This window comes from Rhinatrema bivittatum, chromosome 15 (genome assembly GCF_901001135.1).
Source record: "Rhinatrema bivittatum chromosome 15, aRhiBiv1.1, whole genome shotgun sequence".
NCBI classification, from domain to species: Eukaryota; Metazoa; Chordata; class Amphibia; order Gymnophiona; family Rhinatrematidae; genus Rhinatrema; species Rhinatrema bivittatum.
The window spans coordinates 62032369-62052328 of record NC_042629.1 but is presented as its reverse complement, the minus strand read 5'-3'; the positions used below and the strand labels follow the sequence as shown (position 1 = coordinate 62052328).

Genomic DNA, 19960 nt, shown 5'->3' with positions numbered 1-19960 from the left:
CCCTCATTCGTTTCCAGAATTTGCACCGAAGACTAGAAGTGTCCCTGTGCTATCTCTCTTATTCCTCCTCCTGCTTTAAGCACCGTGTCATCATCGCATGCTGTGCATCCAGGACACCCATGGCTGTTCATCAACAAAGATGGCTGCCCCATCATTTCATAGTTCTTTAAGTATTAGAACATTTTCTGATGCCTCCTTTCACAAAATAATATAACTGCTCCAGAGTCCCAAACATTTGCAATGACTTTCAGGGTTACGCTCTCAGGTGGTCCTTATATATTCGCTCTAGCAATATATTTTTTTTTTAATCAGAAGTCTCCCTGCTGAAAGCAGGAGATTTTGCTTCCGCCTACAAACACAGTTCAGGGTGAAAACTAGTTTACACTGGTTCCGATATTTTATCATGGGGGTGAAAAATTAATAACGGCCTTTACAAAGAGACACCTTTCATCCAGACAGGGGGGGGGGGGGACACACCAATGTCCCTTAAGTTATGCTTCACACACATTCCTGCAGCCATTGCCGGCTGGTTGCACAGACTACATGGACTTCCAAAAGGGGTGAGAAAAAAAGGCCCATTGCTGCTGCTCGTTATCCATAACCAAACTGAGTGAACGGGGGCACAGGATGGGTACAACTGCCCAGAGACGCACGGTTATGGCAGGGGGTGGGAGCACAGTGACTTACCCTGAGACACGCTGTCAGTGAAGGAGCTCAGGGAGGAGGAAACGAAGCTGAGTGCCAGGTCGCATAACGAGTTGGAGGTACAAGGGCCCATCCACAACTCCTTGGACCTTCTAACGCCTACTGAGGGATCCAACTAGCGACGAACAATGATACAACAAAGGCATGGGGAGGGCAGGCAGCCCCGTACCACTGATGCCTCCCTCACAAGCACTGGGGGGGGGGGAGCAAGCCCTTGTTTCCACTACTAAATATTTACTCTTTTTGAGGGACGTTGCGTTGCGCCCCAAACCTTCCCCCCCTGTCAGAAGCAGCAGGAAATCCAGGTTTACAGCCTGTACTTAACAGACGGGTGGGATGATGTCCCATAATACTTTATGCATATAATGAACTAGGAGGAAGACCCCCCCCTCCCCCTCACCCCTGCAAACCAAAGACCATAAGACAAGCCTGAAGCTCCAGGCACTGGTGTTGTGCTAAAAAGCTGCCAACTTTTAAAGGGTTTTTAAAGAGCTGACAGCTGGTGAGAGCCCTTTAAAAAAATAACCCCTCACAGGTTAAGCATCTCAGTGGCCAAAAGACAATGAAACCTACTTATGACCTGCAGCTTTTCTAAATGGGGGACTCACACACATTTTTTTTTTTTTGGGGAGGGGGGAGCAGGAGCATTGAATATCCCAGTCAGAATTGATGGGCTGGGATAAGATGAAAAGGGAATTAATTAAAAGGAGGAAAGGCTTCACATACCAAAGGGATGAGCCTTGAAGGTAAGAGGAGAGACATCACCTAAATGCTGCAGCACTGAAGAGAAAGCATTTAAGCCAAGCATCCTGCTTCTTACCAAACACTTCAAGTAGATTTCTTTGAAAATACCAAGTAGTAAAAAACACAGTCCTAAGAGATATCTTCTAGTTGCAATAAATTCTGGAGCTGAAATTCCCAGAAAATGATCCCTAGCTTATATGGTGAAGGGTACCTAACACTGTCCGACTGCGCCCTGATAATTCAGTCAAGTAATAAAATGGCTTGGTAGCACATCTGCAGCTGCCCTGCTTCCTGCTTCCTTCCCCAGCTACCTCCTTGCATCACGGGGCATCTTTAGAACTCCCTGGGATGTGCAACTCATGTCATGCCGAGTTTAAAAAAAAAAAAAGCAGCAGCTGGATGCTGCAAAAGGCACCAGGAAGGTTTCCTGGGGAGGAGCATACAGTTTTGCAAAGTCCCTGCTATTTCACGCAGAAAAAAAAAAAATAAAGGTAACCATTCTTGTAAAGTCATCTACTGTGGAATAGCGGGGACCTCTGGCAGAAGGCTTTTTAAAAGCGGGCAGAGGAAGCATGGTCTTCTAGACTGATTGCACACTAGACGGTGGGTCCTCCAGGAGCCTTACACCCTTTGGTTTCACAGGTGAGAGGAGGAGGAGGTGGTTTCTCTGGAAGAAAAGCACCAGGGTGAAAAAAAAAAATTCCTCTCTCCTCCAAACACCTGCGTCAGATTTCATTGTATTTTTTTTTTTTTTTTTTTTTAAAAGGAGAACAGATTGTGGCCCAGGCTGTCGAGCTCCGAGTGACTAGGTAAAAAGAAGGGAAGAAAGACAGGTCCCTTGGCAACACGACCCATAACGCTTCTTGAAGTCAACCAGGAGACGCAGCGCTGACGGTCCCGACGGCCATAAATATTTTTCCTGTGCACTCCGGTTCCTGGGGGGTTTTTGCTTGCCCATCCACCCTTCAGTGTCACACTCACAGCTTTCTGAACCTGGGCAGGACAAGTTCAGCGTTGGGTCCCGTGAGCCGCTGGGCCAGCAAGGAGTTTCTCAGAACCACCAGCGGGTTTAGGAGTCCGAGGGTCGGTCGCGGGGGGGGGGGGGGGGAATACCGAGAGCGAGTCCTGGAATGGCAGGAAGGGGGCAGGGTTTGCGAGCCAAGTCCCTGAGCCGGGGTTAGGAGTCCTTCAGCATGCTTATCCTGGCGTAGATCTTCAGCGCGGGACCCAGCTTGATGTTCATGGTGCTCATCAGGTGATCCTCCTTTAACAGCAGGAGCGCCTGCCCGTCGATCTCCTGTGCCCGGAACTCCTCGGATATCTCCTGGCAACCTGCGCAGGGAAAGGGAAGAGAGAGAGAGAGAGAGAGAGAGTGACGGGGCCACTGGTCCACAGGAGCCTGGGCGTTACAGGCACACCTCAGCCACCGCCCAAAGCCACTACGGTCCCCTTCACTCCCAACCCAACGGAAGGTTTTACGTCTCTTTAGGACCTCGCTGCACCTGCCCGACTGACTCGTGACACGCTGGATGATGGAGCACGGTCCACCACCCCAAAATTTCAGGATGCCCCCCTCCATTTCAGACCAGGAACGGCACTGCTGCAGTGTTCCCCGCTCCCACTAATAAACCCCTTTATCTTGGCTGAGGGGGGAAGGATAACAGCGCTGCACAGCCTTTCGAGCTCTAGGCCGCCGGTTCAACTCCTGGCTAAAGGCGGCTCTCGCGTGACGTGAGACGATGGTCTCGGGTCAGTTTCCGGGGGTCCGTGGCAGAAACATTCACACAGCGGGCTCACATCGGTCGCCTGACGTGCAAGGGACAGCTCTATTCACACTTTTTCCGGTGTAAACAGCCTATGTAGAGAGGGACACTCATGTACCCTGAAAGTAATGCAGGGGAGCATCAAAAAGGCGGTCGCAGAGACTTCATGGATCCTGCTTTTGGGCCAATGCCTCAGAATGCAGTTCGATCGTGAGATGCGCACATCCTGCAGCGGGTTATTGTGTTTGTATAATGCTCAGGGAGCTGAACCCCTTGTGACATTGCTTTTTTTTTTTCCTCTAACTTACTTTCACCTGTTTTGCTTGACAATTCACTAAGGCAACAAAAGGAAGTCATGACGTGAAGCTCTGTCCTCTTTGCCGCTGAGCGGCGTATTGTGACTACGTGCTATGTTGAATTCTTCGAAATCATGCCGCCCAGCTCTGCAAAGGTTGCCCACTTACCTGGCAAAGAGCGGATAAACTCATACACATCCTCCACGTTCCATTTTACGGGGTCGCTGGGCAGGAAGTGGTGCCCGATTCCAACCAGGTCTCTCATGTGCATGTCGGGAAGCTCCAGGTCTCGCTCGCTCTGCCGCCGGTGGGAGATGGAGGAGCTGATGGACAGGGGGGAGAGCGGCTCTTCGTAGCTGGAGTTGTCCGAGCAGTGGCTGGAGTCCTCCTGGCTGTGGTTCAGCTTCATGGCTGCCGCTACAGAGAGGGGCACGGAGCCCCCAGAAGATAGGGAACCGAGAGGCTGGAAAAGGAACATTTAAAGGAGGCATCAGTGGCAAGGCCCTGCCGGGTAAGGTATTGCGAGCGGCGAGGCATCACCAGGGAAAGATGACAGGAGACTGCATCAGCATCACTATTTGAGGAGCCCCACCAACACTTGGGTTTGATATTTTCAAGAACTTTTAAACATTTAAAAAAACAAAAATAAAAGTCAAATTTGTTCACGGAATAAAAGGGAAAGATTGTACAAAAGAAAGGTACAAGAGCCAAAAAAAAAGAGGTGAGGAGAGGCAAGATAAACTGATTTGTCACCTGAACCCTCATCCCTTGATCAGAATTTGATGACTCAGCAATATCCTCCCCCCCCCCCCCGTGCCTTGGGATTCCATCTCAATGGCAACTGTTGGGCTACTGTGCCACAGGACTTTATTCGTAACTCCCTGTGGACTTTTTCCCCTTATTTGCATTTGTTAATCTCCTAAACACAACCAGACCAATGCGATGTACATTGCAAAATAAGATAATCAAACAATCATAACTCAGTAACAATCAATAAAAACAATCACCACTAAACACAAAAAGCACAGAAAAAAAAAATAAAATCGGCCTATCCAGACTCAAATCCAGCCTCCTCAAAACAAATATAAACAAGCAGGCCAGCCATTATAGCTACATTCCTGGGCTGGGGACCATGCACCAGGGCTCCTTAATCCAGCCATTAGGTGTCACTGTTTTATTTAAAACCATTTTGCAATGACTAGGACTCCCCCCCCCCTCCCCCACCAAGGGATTATGAATGCTGCCTCTGCAGCACGGCCATCCCTGTATGAGCTGGGGAGTGGAAGACCTAACCCGGACATCAAACCCAGGTCCTGGTGAAGCTGCAAGAACAGTCATTTAAATATAGATCACATTCTCCCCGGCTGCTCTCCCCCCTCTCTCTTTTCACCTGCTTCTTGGAATCTTTACTGAGGTTCTGTAACCCCCCCTTCAGTGCTCTCCTCCTCCCGTGCTTTGCGACGCCTGTTTTCTGCAGCTTACTGCGGTCTGGATGGAAGAGCCCCACCCTCTTGGTGCACCCGACATTGTATCTGCAAAAAAAAAAAACAAAAACAAACCCTGAAAAAAAAACTTTATACAGCCTATTAACCAGCAGAGGTCTACAGGGGCCACGAGGAAACAGCCAAGTCTGCTCCCAGAATCTTGGCGTGTGACGGACATAGGATACAGGAAAGAAAGTCTAAAAGTCACTACATGCAAATATAGATATACAGTGGCTTGCAAAAGTATTCGACCCCTAAAAAGTCAGCAGCTGTGTGGGATTACAAATGACACTTATACAGACTGTTCCAGACAGTATGTTTATTGCAAACCAGTATGCTCTCAACGTCACAATTCATTACTTCTCTGCACTGTTTGTAAAATTAAATGAAAAACTGAAAAAAAAATGCTGCTTGCATATGTATTCAACCCCTCTGCTGAGGAAGCTCCAAGTTTGCCCTTACAATTGGCCTCTACCTGTGAATCATTAAAAATTGGTCAGCTTTTCCAGTACCTTTGGTCAGACTGCGAATCTGAAGGAAAGCTGAGAAAATGAAGACCAAAGAGCTTTCTAAGGAAATTAAAGATAAAGTTATAGACATGCACAAGATGGGAAAAGGCTACAAAATAATATCCAAGTGCTTGGATATCCAGTGAGCACTGTTGGATTGTGAGGAAATGGAAGTTGCATCATACCAACCAGACACTGACTAGTCAAGGCCGTCCCTCAAACCTCAGCATAAGAGCAAGGAGGAGAATCGTGAGGGAAGCCACTGAGAGGCCAACAATCACTTTGAATGAGCTACAGAATTCAGTGGCTGGGGCTAGACATCCATATCAAGAGCTCTGCATACAACTGGCCTGCATGGGAAGGTGGCTAGAAAAGAGACCATTACTGAAGAAAAACCACATCAAAGCATGTCTGGAGTGTGCCAGAAAGTATCAGAGCGACCCAGCTAAAATTTGGGATAAGGTTTTGTGGTCAGATGAAAGAAAAATGGAGCTTTTTGTCCAAAACTGTAAATACTATAGATCAAATTTTTGATGGCCTGCACGCGTAAAATCTGGGAGGGGGGGGGGGGGATATGCGCATGGCCAGGCTATGCGTGCGCCAGCAAATTTTAGAAATGACCCAGCCACGCGCGAATCCTCCCGGCACGTGCAGAAGTGCTGAGCCAGCGAAAAGGGGCAGGCCGGGACAACAGCCATTAAATGGCCCTGTCCTAGGGAAGCGCGCGCCGGCATACGGAAGTTACTTCTGCTCCAAAGGAACAGTAAGTATTAAAACAAAAAAAAAAAAAAAATCAGACTAGCTAGGTAGGGGTTAGGGGTCAGAGAGGAGAGGGGAAAAAGTAGGAAGGGTAGTTAGGGGGATAGGAAAACTCCCTCCCAGTCTTCCTCCTTAGCTGTAATGTAAGACAATAGCGTCAGCACCTTAATTTTAGACAAGGAATAAGCGAGGCATGTTTACCTATTTATTTTGTTATATATTGCTATTTTATCTAGAATTATATTGGTTTTACTGTATTTTGCTTTTAGAATGTACGAAAATGATTTTGTTCAATTTTAATCTGTTTTATAATATATTTACTTGATTTGATTTGTTTTTTGATTGTAAACTCAGAGCTGTGGGCATGCCACACAAGGCAGAGGGTCTGCAAGTTACCTACCTCTTTGCACAAGCCATGGAACAAAACCGCTTTGACCTCTTAAACTTGTACTCAAAGTCCACTCTGCCGCAGAGTTCGCATTTCAGTTTTGGAGGGTCCCCCTCGTCTTTGGACTCTGAAACAATAAAGGAACCCAGAGCTTAGTGGGTGTCAAGACCAGTGTGATTAACACGAAGGACTCATTTTGAACAATCCTTACTAATACATTCCTGGAAACATTCAGGGATTAAAAGTCAGAATAAAAAGCCAGCCTTGAGATTTAGGGGCTGTGCTGCGTGTTAATATGACACTGACCAGATCTTCTACCCCTCGGGAAAGTTGGGAGTTTGGTTGCACGGAGGATATGGAGGCAGATTAAAGTGTATTATAATCCAGTTCTTAGAGCCTTGGAAACACATCAACAAACTCTATAAAACTAATTTCTAATAGACGCCATAAAGTTTTAACCATTCCGTAAGCTGTATGAAATTTGCTAATTAGTCATTAAAACAAGATTTGACAATTGCCAAATAACCTTTACTAAAAGGGCTTGGTAACACCTCCATGTTTCCTACAAACCAATCTTCCAGCACAATAATCCACAACATATCAATGCTGCCAGCTGAGGAAGGATCTTTATTCAAACACCTGATTTATTCAGGATTAACATAGATTTTTTAAATCTAAAATCCTGTGCAAGACCCTCCCCCCCCCACACACACACTTACGCAAATCTGCTTTCCATTTTTCTGTTTTCTAAGAAAACACAAACCTGCACGCCCTCTCCCCTCCCCAACTCTCCTTGTGATCTACAGTTCCAAGCAATCAATTTCTGTATAAGCAAACGTCCTGCTCACTTGTCTGCCCACAGAGCGAGCAGACGGGAAGAAACACCGCGTTAAGACGCGGCGAGGCCCGGCGGGCTCAGCCGCAGCACGGTACGCGTCTCCTGTCTGTTGGGGCAAGGCGTGGCCTGGCAGTGAGGATGCAGCAGGGGAAGCTTTACGTGCCATTCAAACATACACCGAGCTTTTCGGTCAGGCCCGAAGCCAGCACTGACTGACGCCTGAAACTCTCTCATAATAAAGTATATGAAGAAAATGATGACTTTTTATACGGATATTTTATTTAAAATGTACAGCATTTGCAAAGTCCCTTGCAGCTAGATATAATCACAACGTTCTTTACTGCCAGGACACTTCAGAAACATTAAGTGCAGACACTTCTGGGGCGGATATGGAATGCAGTTTTTTTTTGCACATTGTCCTCAAAAGTGGGGAAAAAAAAAAGGTGAGGGAAAAAAAAAGACAGATTTTATCAACACCCAGTTACAGGTGCACATACCCAGGAGCAGAATTAGGACTAGAACACAGGAGTCCTGTCTCCTAATTTTATTTATATATAAACATCCAATATTCCCCTTTTATCCTAGGTTGGTCTCGAGGCAGATTACAATAAAAATAGGACACTGGATATGTAGGTAATGCATCTCTCTCTCTCTCTCTATATATATATAATACCTATATACTGTTAGTCTGCAGACATGAAGTATACTGAAGCCTGCAATAGATAGGTAGTGGGTACATTACATATATTGGTTAGCAGTACGGGAATAGATTGCCAAAATACAGTGGCTTGCAACAGCATTCGACCCCCTCATTTTTGACAAATAATGCAGGCAAATAATGAATTGTGACGTTGAAAATTTATTTTAAGGGCCTACGGGTTTGCAATAAGCATCAGTCTGGAACAATCTGTGTGTCATTTGTAATCCACACAACATCTGCTGTCTTTTCAGGGGGGGGGGGGGTGCCGAATACTTTTGCAAGCCACTGTATATACATTTGGGTGCAAGAACAGGGGGGGCGTATTGATAAGCGTTCATCATCTGGCCCTGAAGTAATGTCAGATAATGAAGCACAACAAGGCCCGGGGAGGAGAGTTCTGCCTGTCAGGATGAGGAGGGAAGTCTCTTCTGTGGGTTTTACGGGAAAGCCTGGCAGAATAGAGGGGGTAGCGGGTTTCAAGGCACAGGCTTGGTGTTCCACATTTATGGGGCTAAACGGATGAAGGCATGAAGTCTGGTGCATATTAGTCCTGCAGGAATTAGCTGGGCTGGGTGGGGGGCAGAAGGGAGGGCCTGGTAAGAGTGCAGGACAGCAGTCAGAGATTTTGGAGCCGATTAAGTCACACATTTAAAAGCAAGAGCAGAGTTTTAAAAATTTGAACCTGGTTTCAACTGGGAGTCAGATGAGACTGCTTCAGGATCTGGCCACGCCCAAAAGCGTATCTGTAAAAGTTGGAGGCGTTTGAGATTGTATTGAGAATTGAAGCTAAAAAACAAAAAGCCATCCTTCCAACCCACTACGCTGCTTTGGCAAGCGAAAGGGCTCATTCCTGAAAAAAAAGCATGCCCGCTCTTCAGCATTCAGACCACCGATACGGCACCGAACCTCCCCAACCCAGAACACAATCGTGCAGCCCACACGATCTGAAGCCCCTGCCGCCGCACCTTGCAGAAACGGCTCCTCCATTTCAGAGTCAGTGGTGGTGGTGGTGGTGGTAGTAGCGGTGTCCTGCTGCGGTATTTTGTCTCCCAGAAGCCCCTGCTGGTACTTCTTCTTCACACTTCCCACCAGCAGCGAAGACCGGCCCACCTAGGGGTGAAGAAGAAGGAAAAAAAAAGGCAGAGGTGGTCTTTACAGCTGTAATTCTATCCTGGAAAATCCTGCAGAAAAACCATCCACCTGGCACTTAACCCAAACGTTCAAGGCATCAATAAAACATACTGGAAGAGGAACTTGCCAGGTGACTGTAACCTGGATTGGCCACTGTTGGAAACAGGATGCTGGTCTGACCCAGTGTGGCAACTTCTTATCTTCTTAGGTGTTTGAAAAAAAATTACAGTATCCACAAATAAATAACACGGCAAACTATGATCAGGACGATCTTCCTCCGAGAGCTCGCCAGCATTCTGAATCCTCGCACTGCTACCAGAGCCCTTGGCCTACGTGAAACGAGTTCATCTCTGCCCGGTTCCAGAGGCCAAACCAGAAGGGTTCACCCTGTGGTCCCCTCCAGGCTCCTAGGAGTCTGAGAACTCTGTTGCACACACTGGCACAGATATGTCACGAGGACACGTGGAGGGGGATGGGATAAAAATGTGCAGCCACGGTTTTATTGAGCCCTATATACATTTTTGCTAACACAGCTGTAATATCCTACTAAGTCATTTTTTATTACTTGATTTTATCATTGTTTTCATGATTTATTTTACATGATGTTATTTGTTGTATAGTAATGTTTGCAATTTTTTTTTTTTTTTTTTGTGATTTATGGTATTTATGTTGCTCGTTTGCCAATGCATTCTGGTCCTGACCAACATTTTCTTCTCCTAGAACAGCACTGAGACCCAAAAGTTTTCCATGTCACCTCAGTAATGACCTGCAGTACCCCCTAGTGTTTCAGTTCTGGGACCCCTTTTGTATCTGTAGTGAATTAATCACTTTCTAGTGTTATCGGTGCAGTCTACACTGCTCTCCACCTCAAGATCATCACTGCAGTAAATATGTCCTTATCTTTCCATACGCCAGCTAATAGTTTGCAGCGCCAGTGTAAACATGTTATCCAGCCCGATTTCAGTGGCAGTAGACAGATTTTGGTGTCCCCTACAGAAGTAAATTGCAAATTATAATCCGTATTGAACTGAAATTAAAAAAATAATAATAATACAAACATGAAGAGACTTCCTACCGGGAAAGGCTCCGCCCCTTCTTGGATCACAAAGCCCTCGATGACATGCGTCAGGATTTGGGGCTTCACTATGGCCTGGGGTGGCTTGTTCTCACCGTTCTGCGGGGTAGCGCCAGCGACAGTAGAGGCAGAGTTTCCGTTCCCTGATGTCATGCCGGGGCTGCCCAAGTTGCTCTGCACATGAACGCAGTCTTGTCCTGTCTCTGCAAGGGAAAGGTAAGCACCAAAATTAAAGACGAGGGAGAGCGTGCACACGGGAGACGGTGGTATAAGGAACGCGCCCCTAATGCCTCCAGTTTCCAACTTGGGCACGCTTCAGGAGAAAGTCAGGGAAATCCCAAACAGTTCGCAGAAAGCCCAGCCTTTGAACTTAAAAGCTGTCGCTCAGTCAAGAGGAGGGCTTAGCATGAGAGTGCTGCAGGGGTGGGCATGCTTCATCCTAGGGAAGGGAGAGAGCGAGAGGGAAGGTGGCTGCAGCCACTGTGAACAGAGTGTCACTGAGGGACTGTCTTGGAAGGGACAGACCCCATCTGAGCCCGTGGGGGATTCCTTAGGCTCCCAAGTCTAGAGCGAGGAGCAATTTTCTGAGGACTGCTTTATAGTACGAGCACCCGGCCCTGCTTCTCCCTAGACGTTTACAGCACTCTATACGTTTAGGAGAAAATATTTAGTAAAAAGGTTTTTCTACATATGGTCTTGGGGGAGCGGTTTCGTCCTGATGGTGTGCAGGGGGGCTTGCACGAAGAAAACACAGTGGTGGAGCTACAGGGGAAAGGAACCAAGCCCCAAATTACAGAGGGGAAAAAAAAAAAAAAGCTTTTTGATATGATTGATGAGCCCCTCCCTGTATGCTGCCGGACCGTACACTTGTAAGGAAGCAAAGAACCTCAAAGTTGCACATGGGAAAAACAGTTTCATTTTTTTATTCCATTCGGTTTTAACATGCAAGTCTTGTGCACTTTGGTGAACCTCGCAAACAGTATGTTCACAAACGCCACAGTGGGTGCTAAGATGACTAAACTATTTTGTTAACAGTTTTTTTGTTTCATTTCAGATGACAAATGAACCAAAACAAGAAAAAAAAAAATAAAAAAAATATATATATATATAGTTGGTGAGCTTGCATTACTGCTGGATACCAATCAGTTGGCATGCTTGCTTAAAAGCATCTCTCTCTCCTTTCCTAAGTTGTTGGATATAAATCAAATACATTATCTGTCTGCTCTTTTGAGACTAGATGTGAGCAGAAAATGTGTGCGGGCCTACCGAATTACGAAAGGTAGCAAGTCAAATCCTTCGTTCAATGAGCTGCTGCTTATACTGAAATATAAAGGTATACCTGCCATCTGTGACATCACTGGTAATCAAAATGACCCTGCGAGCTGGATAAAAGTGATACATAAAATACTGAAAACAGCTGGAGGTTATAATTATTCATGTAACTCTTCCCTTCTGTATTGCATGTAGGGAACACAGTCTGTGCTGATGCCAGAGCTTCCCAGGTGAGGAAGAGTCACTAGCATAAGGGGGAGGCTTCCAGAGATGTTAAGCAGAATTTCTTTTTTTTTTTTTAATTTATAATTTTATTTGCAATAATATGTGAGATCAAGAAGAATGGGGGGGGGGAGGGGAAAATCAGCCCTGGAATGGCCGCTGAACAATGCGTTACGTGCGAATCTCAACTCTTGGTAGTTTGGAGCCTCTTGGCAGGCCAGGAATCGGTGTGTAAATCGTAAAAAAAAAAAATGAAATTAAAAAAAAATTAAATTAAAAAAATCTTCCAAATCTTCTCTTTTGGCAACAAATCCACTTTTTGGCACTTGGAAGGGGATTACGTGCAGGTACTGTAGGTACCTCAATAACGTCATACTGACGCCAGACATAATGCATCATCCATGACGACATTACCGGTGACCAAAGCAGCGTGCCCAGAGCCAAATGAATGGCACGCTGAAGGTTGCAACAGAAAATCTGAGTCTGGCGCCCTGAGTCTGCTGCTGGGCTGCTTCTCATATTCTATGTATTGCAGAGAGCATGTGTGGCAGGCAGAGGGGGGCTTTGAAAATACAAAATAGGAGGGAGGGAGAAGCCCACAGTTTAGCCCTCAGCGAGGCATTTCCCTAAGGTGACCAAACCTCTACCATTCAATGAGGAAAGATTGGAGGATGCCCTGTTTCAAACCCCCCATCCCCCCACTGCATCTGTGGTCAGCTCCAATTTCTCTGAAAAGTCAGCAGGACAGTACACCCCGCGCAGCCCTGTCACTTCCGTCTAACATGGGGGGGACAGCCCTGTCAACTCATTTCTCAGGCAAACAGGTCGCCCCTGCAAGCCACAAGCAAACACTCACGCACAGAAGTGCATAGTTATTAGCGCCAACTAGCTACGGTTATACAAAAAAATTTCTATTAAAGTAAGCAAGCTTTTGAGTTCACAACCTATAAAAAGATCCCAGTTTTTGTTTTATTTTCTTCGATGTTTTTATGTTTTGAGTTAGATGCTTTTATGAGCGTTCCCCCGTGTACACTGTCCAGAATATTCGAATGGGCAATTTATACATTTGTAATAAAGATGGAGAACAGCATTGGGGAGTTGGGGGGTGCCAATGCCCTGCTATCTGAACCCAGCAGGGATACAATGACGTTAGCTACCACTGCCAAAAGCAGGAGGATTAAACTGACTGCTTAAAAAAATTTTTGTTACCTTGGACCCAGCTGACAGTGAGATTACAATCGCCCCAGCTTGGCTATCGAGGCTGTAGATTTACAACAAAAGGTGAATGGGTAACTGTGATTGGGGGAATAAGGCACAATTTCATGATACTGCTCCCTCTCTGTCATGTCATCACCTCACAGAATCAGAGGTCGATATTCAGCCAGGTGGAGAGCGGATAAGTTATTCGCCTAACTTATACCAGATATTCGGACATTCTGTGGCAATCGGGTTAACTTCTGATAAGTTTATCTAGCTAACCCTAGAACTGCTTTCAGGCAGTCCTAAATTTATCCGGCTAACTTCTTATAGCCACTGAAAAAAATATATTAAAAATTCCACCAACAAATTCACCACTGCATGCATGGAGACCCAGTCGTACGAACACATGCTCGTACGAGCAACACTCACACAACTGGTTTATTGTTAGGAAGGAAAGCAGCCTCATTCTAAGAGGGCTGGACGCCATCCATCAAGAAACACTGAACTCTCGACATCTGGGCATAGTGAGATGCCCTGGGCTGTCTCCGACCAAAAGCAGCTATTGTGGCTCTTGGACCAGGAACGGCCACTCGCACATCAAACAAGAGCAGCTGACTCCTTTCCCTTGGTCCCAGAGAGAAATCCGTGGCTGAAGCACTCGGCTGAGCACAGAATAATCAGGAGAGAACGGATCGCACCACCCACCCCCAGGGAAAAGAGTAGTGGCAGAGAAGAGGTTAAACCACCAAGCTCCCTCCCCCCCCCTGAGAAAAACCAGGTGCTGGGTCATTCAGTCAGGCCCCCGCCTCCGCGCTTTCTCCCAGGAAAGAAACAAGGGGTCAGCTCACTCCTTTGTGAGATCTGCCACAGCCATTAAAAAAAAAAAAAAAAAAAGGTTTTCCATATTCCACACAAAACATCTGCGGTGATAAATGCACAAAGGCCCGGAAACTGAGCTACGGGTGCCACAGCGATCGCACCTTGGCGCCCTTTTGCATTCTCATTAGATCAGAGAGGACTTCACAAGTCGTTTTCTGAAACCTCATCCCACAACTACATGTGCCACGAAAAGGTAAGAATGCTTTTCCTAGAAGTAGTACAGAGAATTTCCCAGCCCCTCCCCCCTGGTCTTTTTCATGATTCTGAATGAAAAAAAAATAAGAAACAAAAGAAGTCAGTATATAAAAATTATTAAATAAATAAAATAAACCTTGTGTTCTCACTTCATTGTGGGATGAGGTTTACAGAAAAAGAAATTTAAAAAAAAAGCATGCAATGTCATCTGTGATCTGAGAGTAAATGATCAGAACGTCCACTGCGTGGAAGCCAAGTCCGGGGGTTACTTTTTACCAAGCTTCGGAGAGAAAGCCCCCATGCCCGCTTTCCCTTAAGACCCTCGCTGCAGGTACTTTTCACAGCCCGCTTTTTTGCTGCAGGTAGATTTTGGAAGGAAAATAATGTACATAAGACTTTGAAATATAAACCTGATCCAGGTCAAAAACATGTCCCCCTCTACCCCCCCCCCCCCGGGGGTGCCTCCCCTAAATATGATGAAACTTACAGACCGCACGTGATTCTACCCCTCCTGAGGGAGGGGCACTTCACGTGGGCAATCCACTACTTAAACGGAGAAATGGCTTTAAAAATTGTCCTATGATTACATCAAAATGCGGCAGAGCTGTCCCAACACTGAATTTCATGCCTTAAGTTCACTTAAGGATTCTTCAGAGAAAAAAGGCTTTATTCCCTATTTTTTGTAAAGAATTTTAAATTATTATTATTATTTTTTTTTTTAAGATATACGATTTCCAACCTCTCTCAGTATACGTGTTCATGTTGACGTGGTCACCTTTCTATCTGTAGACGGCAAGGGTGCTTGTTACTTCCTGCTTCCATGGCTGGCTTTCTGTGCCACCTGTCATTATTAAGCCTGCCGATAGGGCACGTACAGTCTGTGACCAGTGAAATACAATATAAGCTGTAAAACATCTTTACCAACGTGAAATTATATTATATCCTTATTGATACTAAGTAGACACATGACTGCTCCATAGGAAATCAATATCTATTGTATATCCGTATTGTGGCTCGACGACATCTCTATAATTGATTACTGATGGAACAATTTTACGGATTGCACGGATCAAGACCTGGAGAGGCCAGGGCTTAATTTACTTTGTTGCTCCCTCCCGATTTTTTTTTTTGGATCAGGGTAGCCCATCTTTAGTAGAGAAAGACAGTGGAAATATGCGATTGCTATGGATATCGGTGCTGACGTTTCACAGATATCGTCAGCCACGCCCTCTGTGGTACGCAACCGCGGTGATGCGCTGATTTATCTTTGCAATGATGCTGTACGGGCTTTCTAAAACTGCTGTGGCCGGAGGCCGTGTCACTCGTTCTTGATTAATTGTTAATGTAAGGGGGGGTGAGGGGGTGGTGAGGAGAAAAACAGGAAGGCAAGAAACAGTGACGTGGCAACTCTTGTGTGCAACATGCAAAAAACTAATGGGGGCAGTTGAAAGTACCACCTATGAAACCAGTCAAACTTTCAACGGAGAACAAATAAAGTAGAAAGCATATATATATCCTGCCTCCTGTCCCACCGCTGTACACAACCCAGAGAATAGTTACAATGCAGAGCCCCTAAATAGAAGTCTCCCCATCTTTCTTCTACCAAACTTTAGTCCAAATTGTATTTCTTTCATTCATACTTCCCTGCTGCTCCTCCCTTTTATCCACAATTCTTTCCGATTCCGCACACAAATGGCTTTTCTTAAAACAAGGGAAAGGGGCTGGGCTTCCTGAGGTTATAGCACAGGCGGGGACAGAGTTCCTGCAGCACGGTTTACCTGCAGGAAGATCAGCTCCTGCTACATGAACTACGTGCGGGGAGGGGTAACGACCATGAAGCAAAGGAGACCGAGCTGCACGTCTCTGAATACTGCCCCTTACCTGTGTCAGAGGTGGTAAAGATCAAACAAGCACGGCACGGAAGGAACAACCAAACTCTACGCAACTCTTGAAAAATAGAAGGGATGAGTGAAAATCCACTAGCCCACATGGGAAAAGCAAAAGAAATTTGCAAAAAAAACCCAAAAGGTCTAGACCAGCAAACAAGTACAGTGGGAAATGTCAAGAGTTATTTCAACAAGTGGAAAGCCATATAGGAACGGCTTTGGTTCCAGAAGTAGCAGTAGGAGGTGACTATTCTGTATTCTCTCTAGAGTTCCAGTAACCGCAGGGATTCTGCGAAAAAACGGAGCCTTAGTAGGGCTTGGACACCTTCTACAGGATCAACAAAAAAAATAAAGATGTCATCGTGCATGAGTTTTTGAGACCTCGTCTTCAGAAGTGTGGAGAGGGAGAAGGCCCTCACATACCAAGCGATGGAATCAGAGACGAGGAAAGACATGCAAGGAAAATACCAAAACGGAACTAATTGTCTTAGGTGTCAGAGGTCTGAGGGGAGCACAGTAAAGACTGAAGGCGACACACCCTGGCCCGAGGTCCATTCGGGTCACGGGCATAGCAAATCCACTTCAAAGGGTTGGACCCAAGACCAACTCGAACTCGGCAGTTGTGCGCTGTTGCGCCCAGCTCTGCTGCCAAGGCACCACGGTCCAGTATCTGATAAAGCAGTTACCTAGAGAGAACCATTACCTTCAATCAGCCCGCTTTCTCTCTTTCCTGTAATTTGTAACTTGCCTAAAACCATGGATAGAGCGGGAATTGTTAAAAAAAAAATAAATCTATCTATCAAGAAAACCGAAAAGGAGAAAGCACTAATGTCGAATGTTCACATTGTTTACTAATAAAAATTATTTTAAAGTCTAAAATACATGAGCAGATTCTTAATTAGTTAATAATCTGTACCTTAATACATGACTACACACTAAAACTCTACAGCTATAAATGGTTCCAAAGATCAAATTCCGTGTGCACGAATAGAAACAATGGTTAAATACATAGAGTTATGATGACTCCTTTTTGTGTCATACAATTGTACACGAGTATCTTGAATATACATTTTTTTTATATGCCTGAATGTCTCACTGAGCACAAATTCACGCTACTGTGTTCAAACACTCACTAACTCACTAATTTAAGTGCAAAATTACATCACACAATGAACAAATTGTGTACACTGTGATGCCAGCACAATGAACATTCTTTTTGTAAGATATAATGTATCGTTTCCTGGTTCTTTTTAGAAAATCCCCTTTTGTAAACTGTAATGTGTCGTTTCCTGGGTCTGATAGAAAATCTGACCCAGGAGTGAGCATACATACAATAAATGGAATCAGCAAGGACTTGGAAGGTATTTGGGAACTGCAAAACAAGACAGCATAACCAAGACAGTCTACTGCAGACTAATAAGGAAAGTAGTCATTCAGTTACAGGGGGGTTTACTAGGCCAAACTGACAAAGCATAAGAAGAGAATAATCCATAATAAATGGAGTTTGATTTGCTGAGTTCTAGTAGGAAAGTACCATTTGTCTGGCTCCTCCTCTTTCCAAGAGCTCGCCAATCTCTACTGCGTAGACTGGATGGCCCATTTTGCTCTTTATCTGTCATCACTTACTAGGTTACAGTGTCATAGCTCTGCAGTTACTCAACCAGAGGGGCTTCCAAATGCTCCCTTAACCCAAGCAAGTTCCATGCTTGAAGGCTGCTCCCTGCTCAAGCGAAGAGCCTGGCACTCGTGCTCGTACAGGTAATTGCTCAGCTCTCTCTGTGGGGGCCCGCGCTGGCACGCAGCATGCTTACTCAGATTTAATGATCATTAAAAGGCAGCCTATAAAGAGAAAATAAAATTGAGCAGGAGGCCCGCTACTCAGACGCTTATGAGGAAGACACTCTTCAGCAGGTAGCATGCGACCCACAGACACAGCTTAGCATAATTATATAAAAAAAGGTCCACCCCGGAGTACCACAAACGTAGTGCAAGAAACGTCTAATGCAGCAAGCGGACCCGGGCGTTGTGCTTCAGTCCTAGCAGAGAATGGGAGACTGGGTTTCCGGTCTCAGTGGGGCTCTGTGCTAGAGCTCAGGAGTTAAGTTGCTGCCCTTAACCTATACAGAACGGCAGCTACCAACATGAGCAACTTACTGGGCAGACTGGATGGTCTTTAATCGGTCATCTTTACTATGTTACTACGTATGTAGGAGTGAGGAAGGAGGAGCCTGTCGCCACAGTGCCAGCCCCACTGATGTCGTCAGGAGCACACCCCCGCAGTTAAAGCGCCTTAATGCTGCATCAGACTGGTAGCACGGAGGCATGGGGTGGATTTGGAGAAGACAACTGCCATCGGGCCTCACTTGGCAGGATCCACGTAGTTGAAAACTGAACCATTACATTCTCTTCTATAGGACCCACTGTAGTAACATCGGTCTGGAAATTTAGAGCAAACACACCAGCAAAGCCGTTTTATGGGAAGCTCAACTGGAAATCAGAACAAAACCAGAGGCGACGTCTGTAATTAAAAAAAAGTTTGGAAAAGCTGAAAGAGCTTCTGCTACCGAATCAGAACCACCACCATGAACCTGCACGAGTCGGAGAAAGTAAGGCCTTGCTATGCTCTCTCCATCCATGCAAACGTCACAGGGAGCAAGCTGGTACTCAAGGAGGGCACGCACGTAATTCGGAGAAGTCATCCTCCTAGAATACAGGGCAAGAGGCACCAAAAACGGGATCTCCTGTTGCTCAGGTCGCAGTAGGGCAGGTTGGTCTTGCTGCAGGCGGCCACTGCTGCCTACTGTGCTGGCCCCTTCCACCCCACCCACTGAGTGGTATAATGGGTACGGCATGGACGAGGCAGCCCTGAGCCCTTGGCATCAGCAAGGATCACCCAAATTATGTAAGCATGCCATCTGGGCAAGGAAGAGTGGCAGAGACCTTATCGAGTGAGAGAGCTACACACACACATTTAAATGTAATCCCCTAGTCAATGTGCATTTCAACTGGGATAGACCTGGCCCTCAATCACATACTAATTAAACTTTCTTGTTGACACAAGTTCCAGGCTGATTGACTGCCCGATGCCTTCATGCATTGCCGGCATAAAATGTTTGCAGTCTTCGTATAACATCCTGGAATACAATTTATTAAAGTTTGTGGTATTCCTTGCTGCTTTACATTGTGGACCTTAATAGGAGACATTCAGAACCACTTTGTGCTAAAAGATTCATCTATTTGTTGATCCAAGTTTCTACCTCCATTTTGTGATATTTACCAGAGATGCTTGTCAAAAAAAAAAAAATCGTCCCCTTTTCAGTTGGATCAGACATCACTCTTTTAAACTCATCCAGGTAAGAGAGGTTACATTTTAATTCTGCGGTATGACCTAGGTGCTGCTGCTCAGGGCCTATAGTTTCCAGACGCACTCATTAAGTGCCAGGAAACGCCCTTCCCTCTTGACACTGCTGGTTCAATGATGCAAGCTTGATTCTGCTCACGAGCGGGACCTCGGGCCTATGCACGTACGAGCACCAAGCCCAGGCCCGTTTCTTCATCCCACTGGTCCTTTTGTGACATCAGGTGCTCGGCATTTACACAGAAAGCAAAGGAGGCCGCCAATAGGTTGATGCAATATTCCATGTTTATATATTAAAGGCAGTTTGGGGGTCTGTATATTTCACACACACACACACACACACACACACACACACACACACACACACACACCGGTCCAAGCACATATGGGATGGATGACCTGTAGCAAAAGGTGCTACATGCTGCGCATCCCACAGTGACCATGGGGGGGGGGGGGGGGGAACTGATATGCGGGCCCTGCAAGGCTCACATGGCGCAGCCTGCAGAAGGCAAAGGGCAGGACCAGGAAGCCAGGCAGACACTGCTGTGGAGGTGCG

At 46.0% G+C, this 19960-nt stretch overlaps 1 protein-coding gene across 6 annotated transcripts in view; it reads right to left on the bottom strand.

The window, feature by feature from the left end:
- Positions 1 to 1318: 1318 nt before the first annotated feature.
- The window catches only part of PHC2 (polyhomeotic homolog 2), a 147921-nt gene continuing 129279 nt past the window's right edge, over positions 1319 to 19960 (bottom strand). For all 6 annotated transcript variants that reach the window (XM_029578654.1, XM_029578655.1, XM_029578656.1 and 3 more), the window contains 6 exons: positions 10393 to 10595; positions 9152 to 9296; positions 6661 to 6775; positions 4899 to 5040; positions 3677 to 3971; positions 1319 to 2781 (listed from right to left, as the gene is read on the bottom strand). In XM_029578654.1, coding sequence (XP_029434514.1) covers positions 2627 to 2781; positions 3677 to 3971; positions 4899 to 5040; positions 6661 to 6775; positions 9152 to 9296; positions 10393 to 10595 — 1055 coding nt within the window. In that variant the 3' untranslated portion in view covers positions 1319 to 2626. The remainder of the gene's footprint in view (positions 2782 to 3676; positions 3972 to 4898; positions 5041 to 6660; positions 6776 to 9151; positions 9297 to 10392; positions 10596 to 19960) is intronic.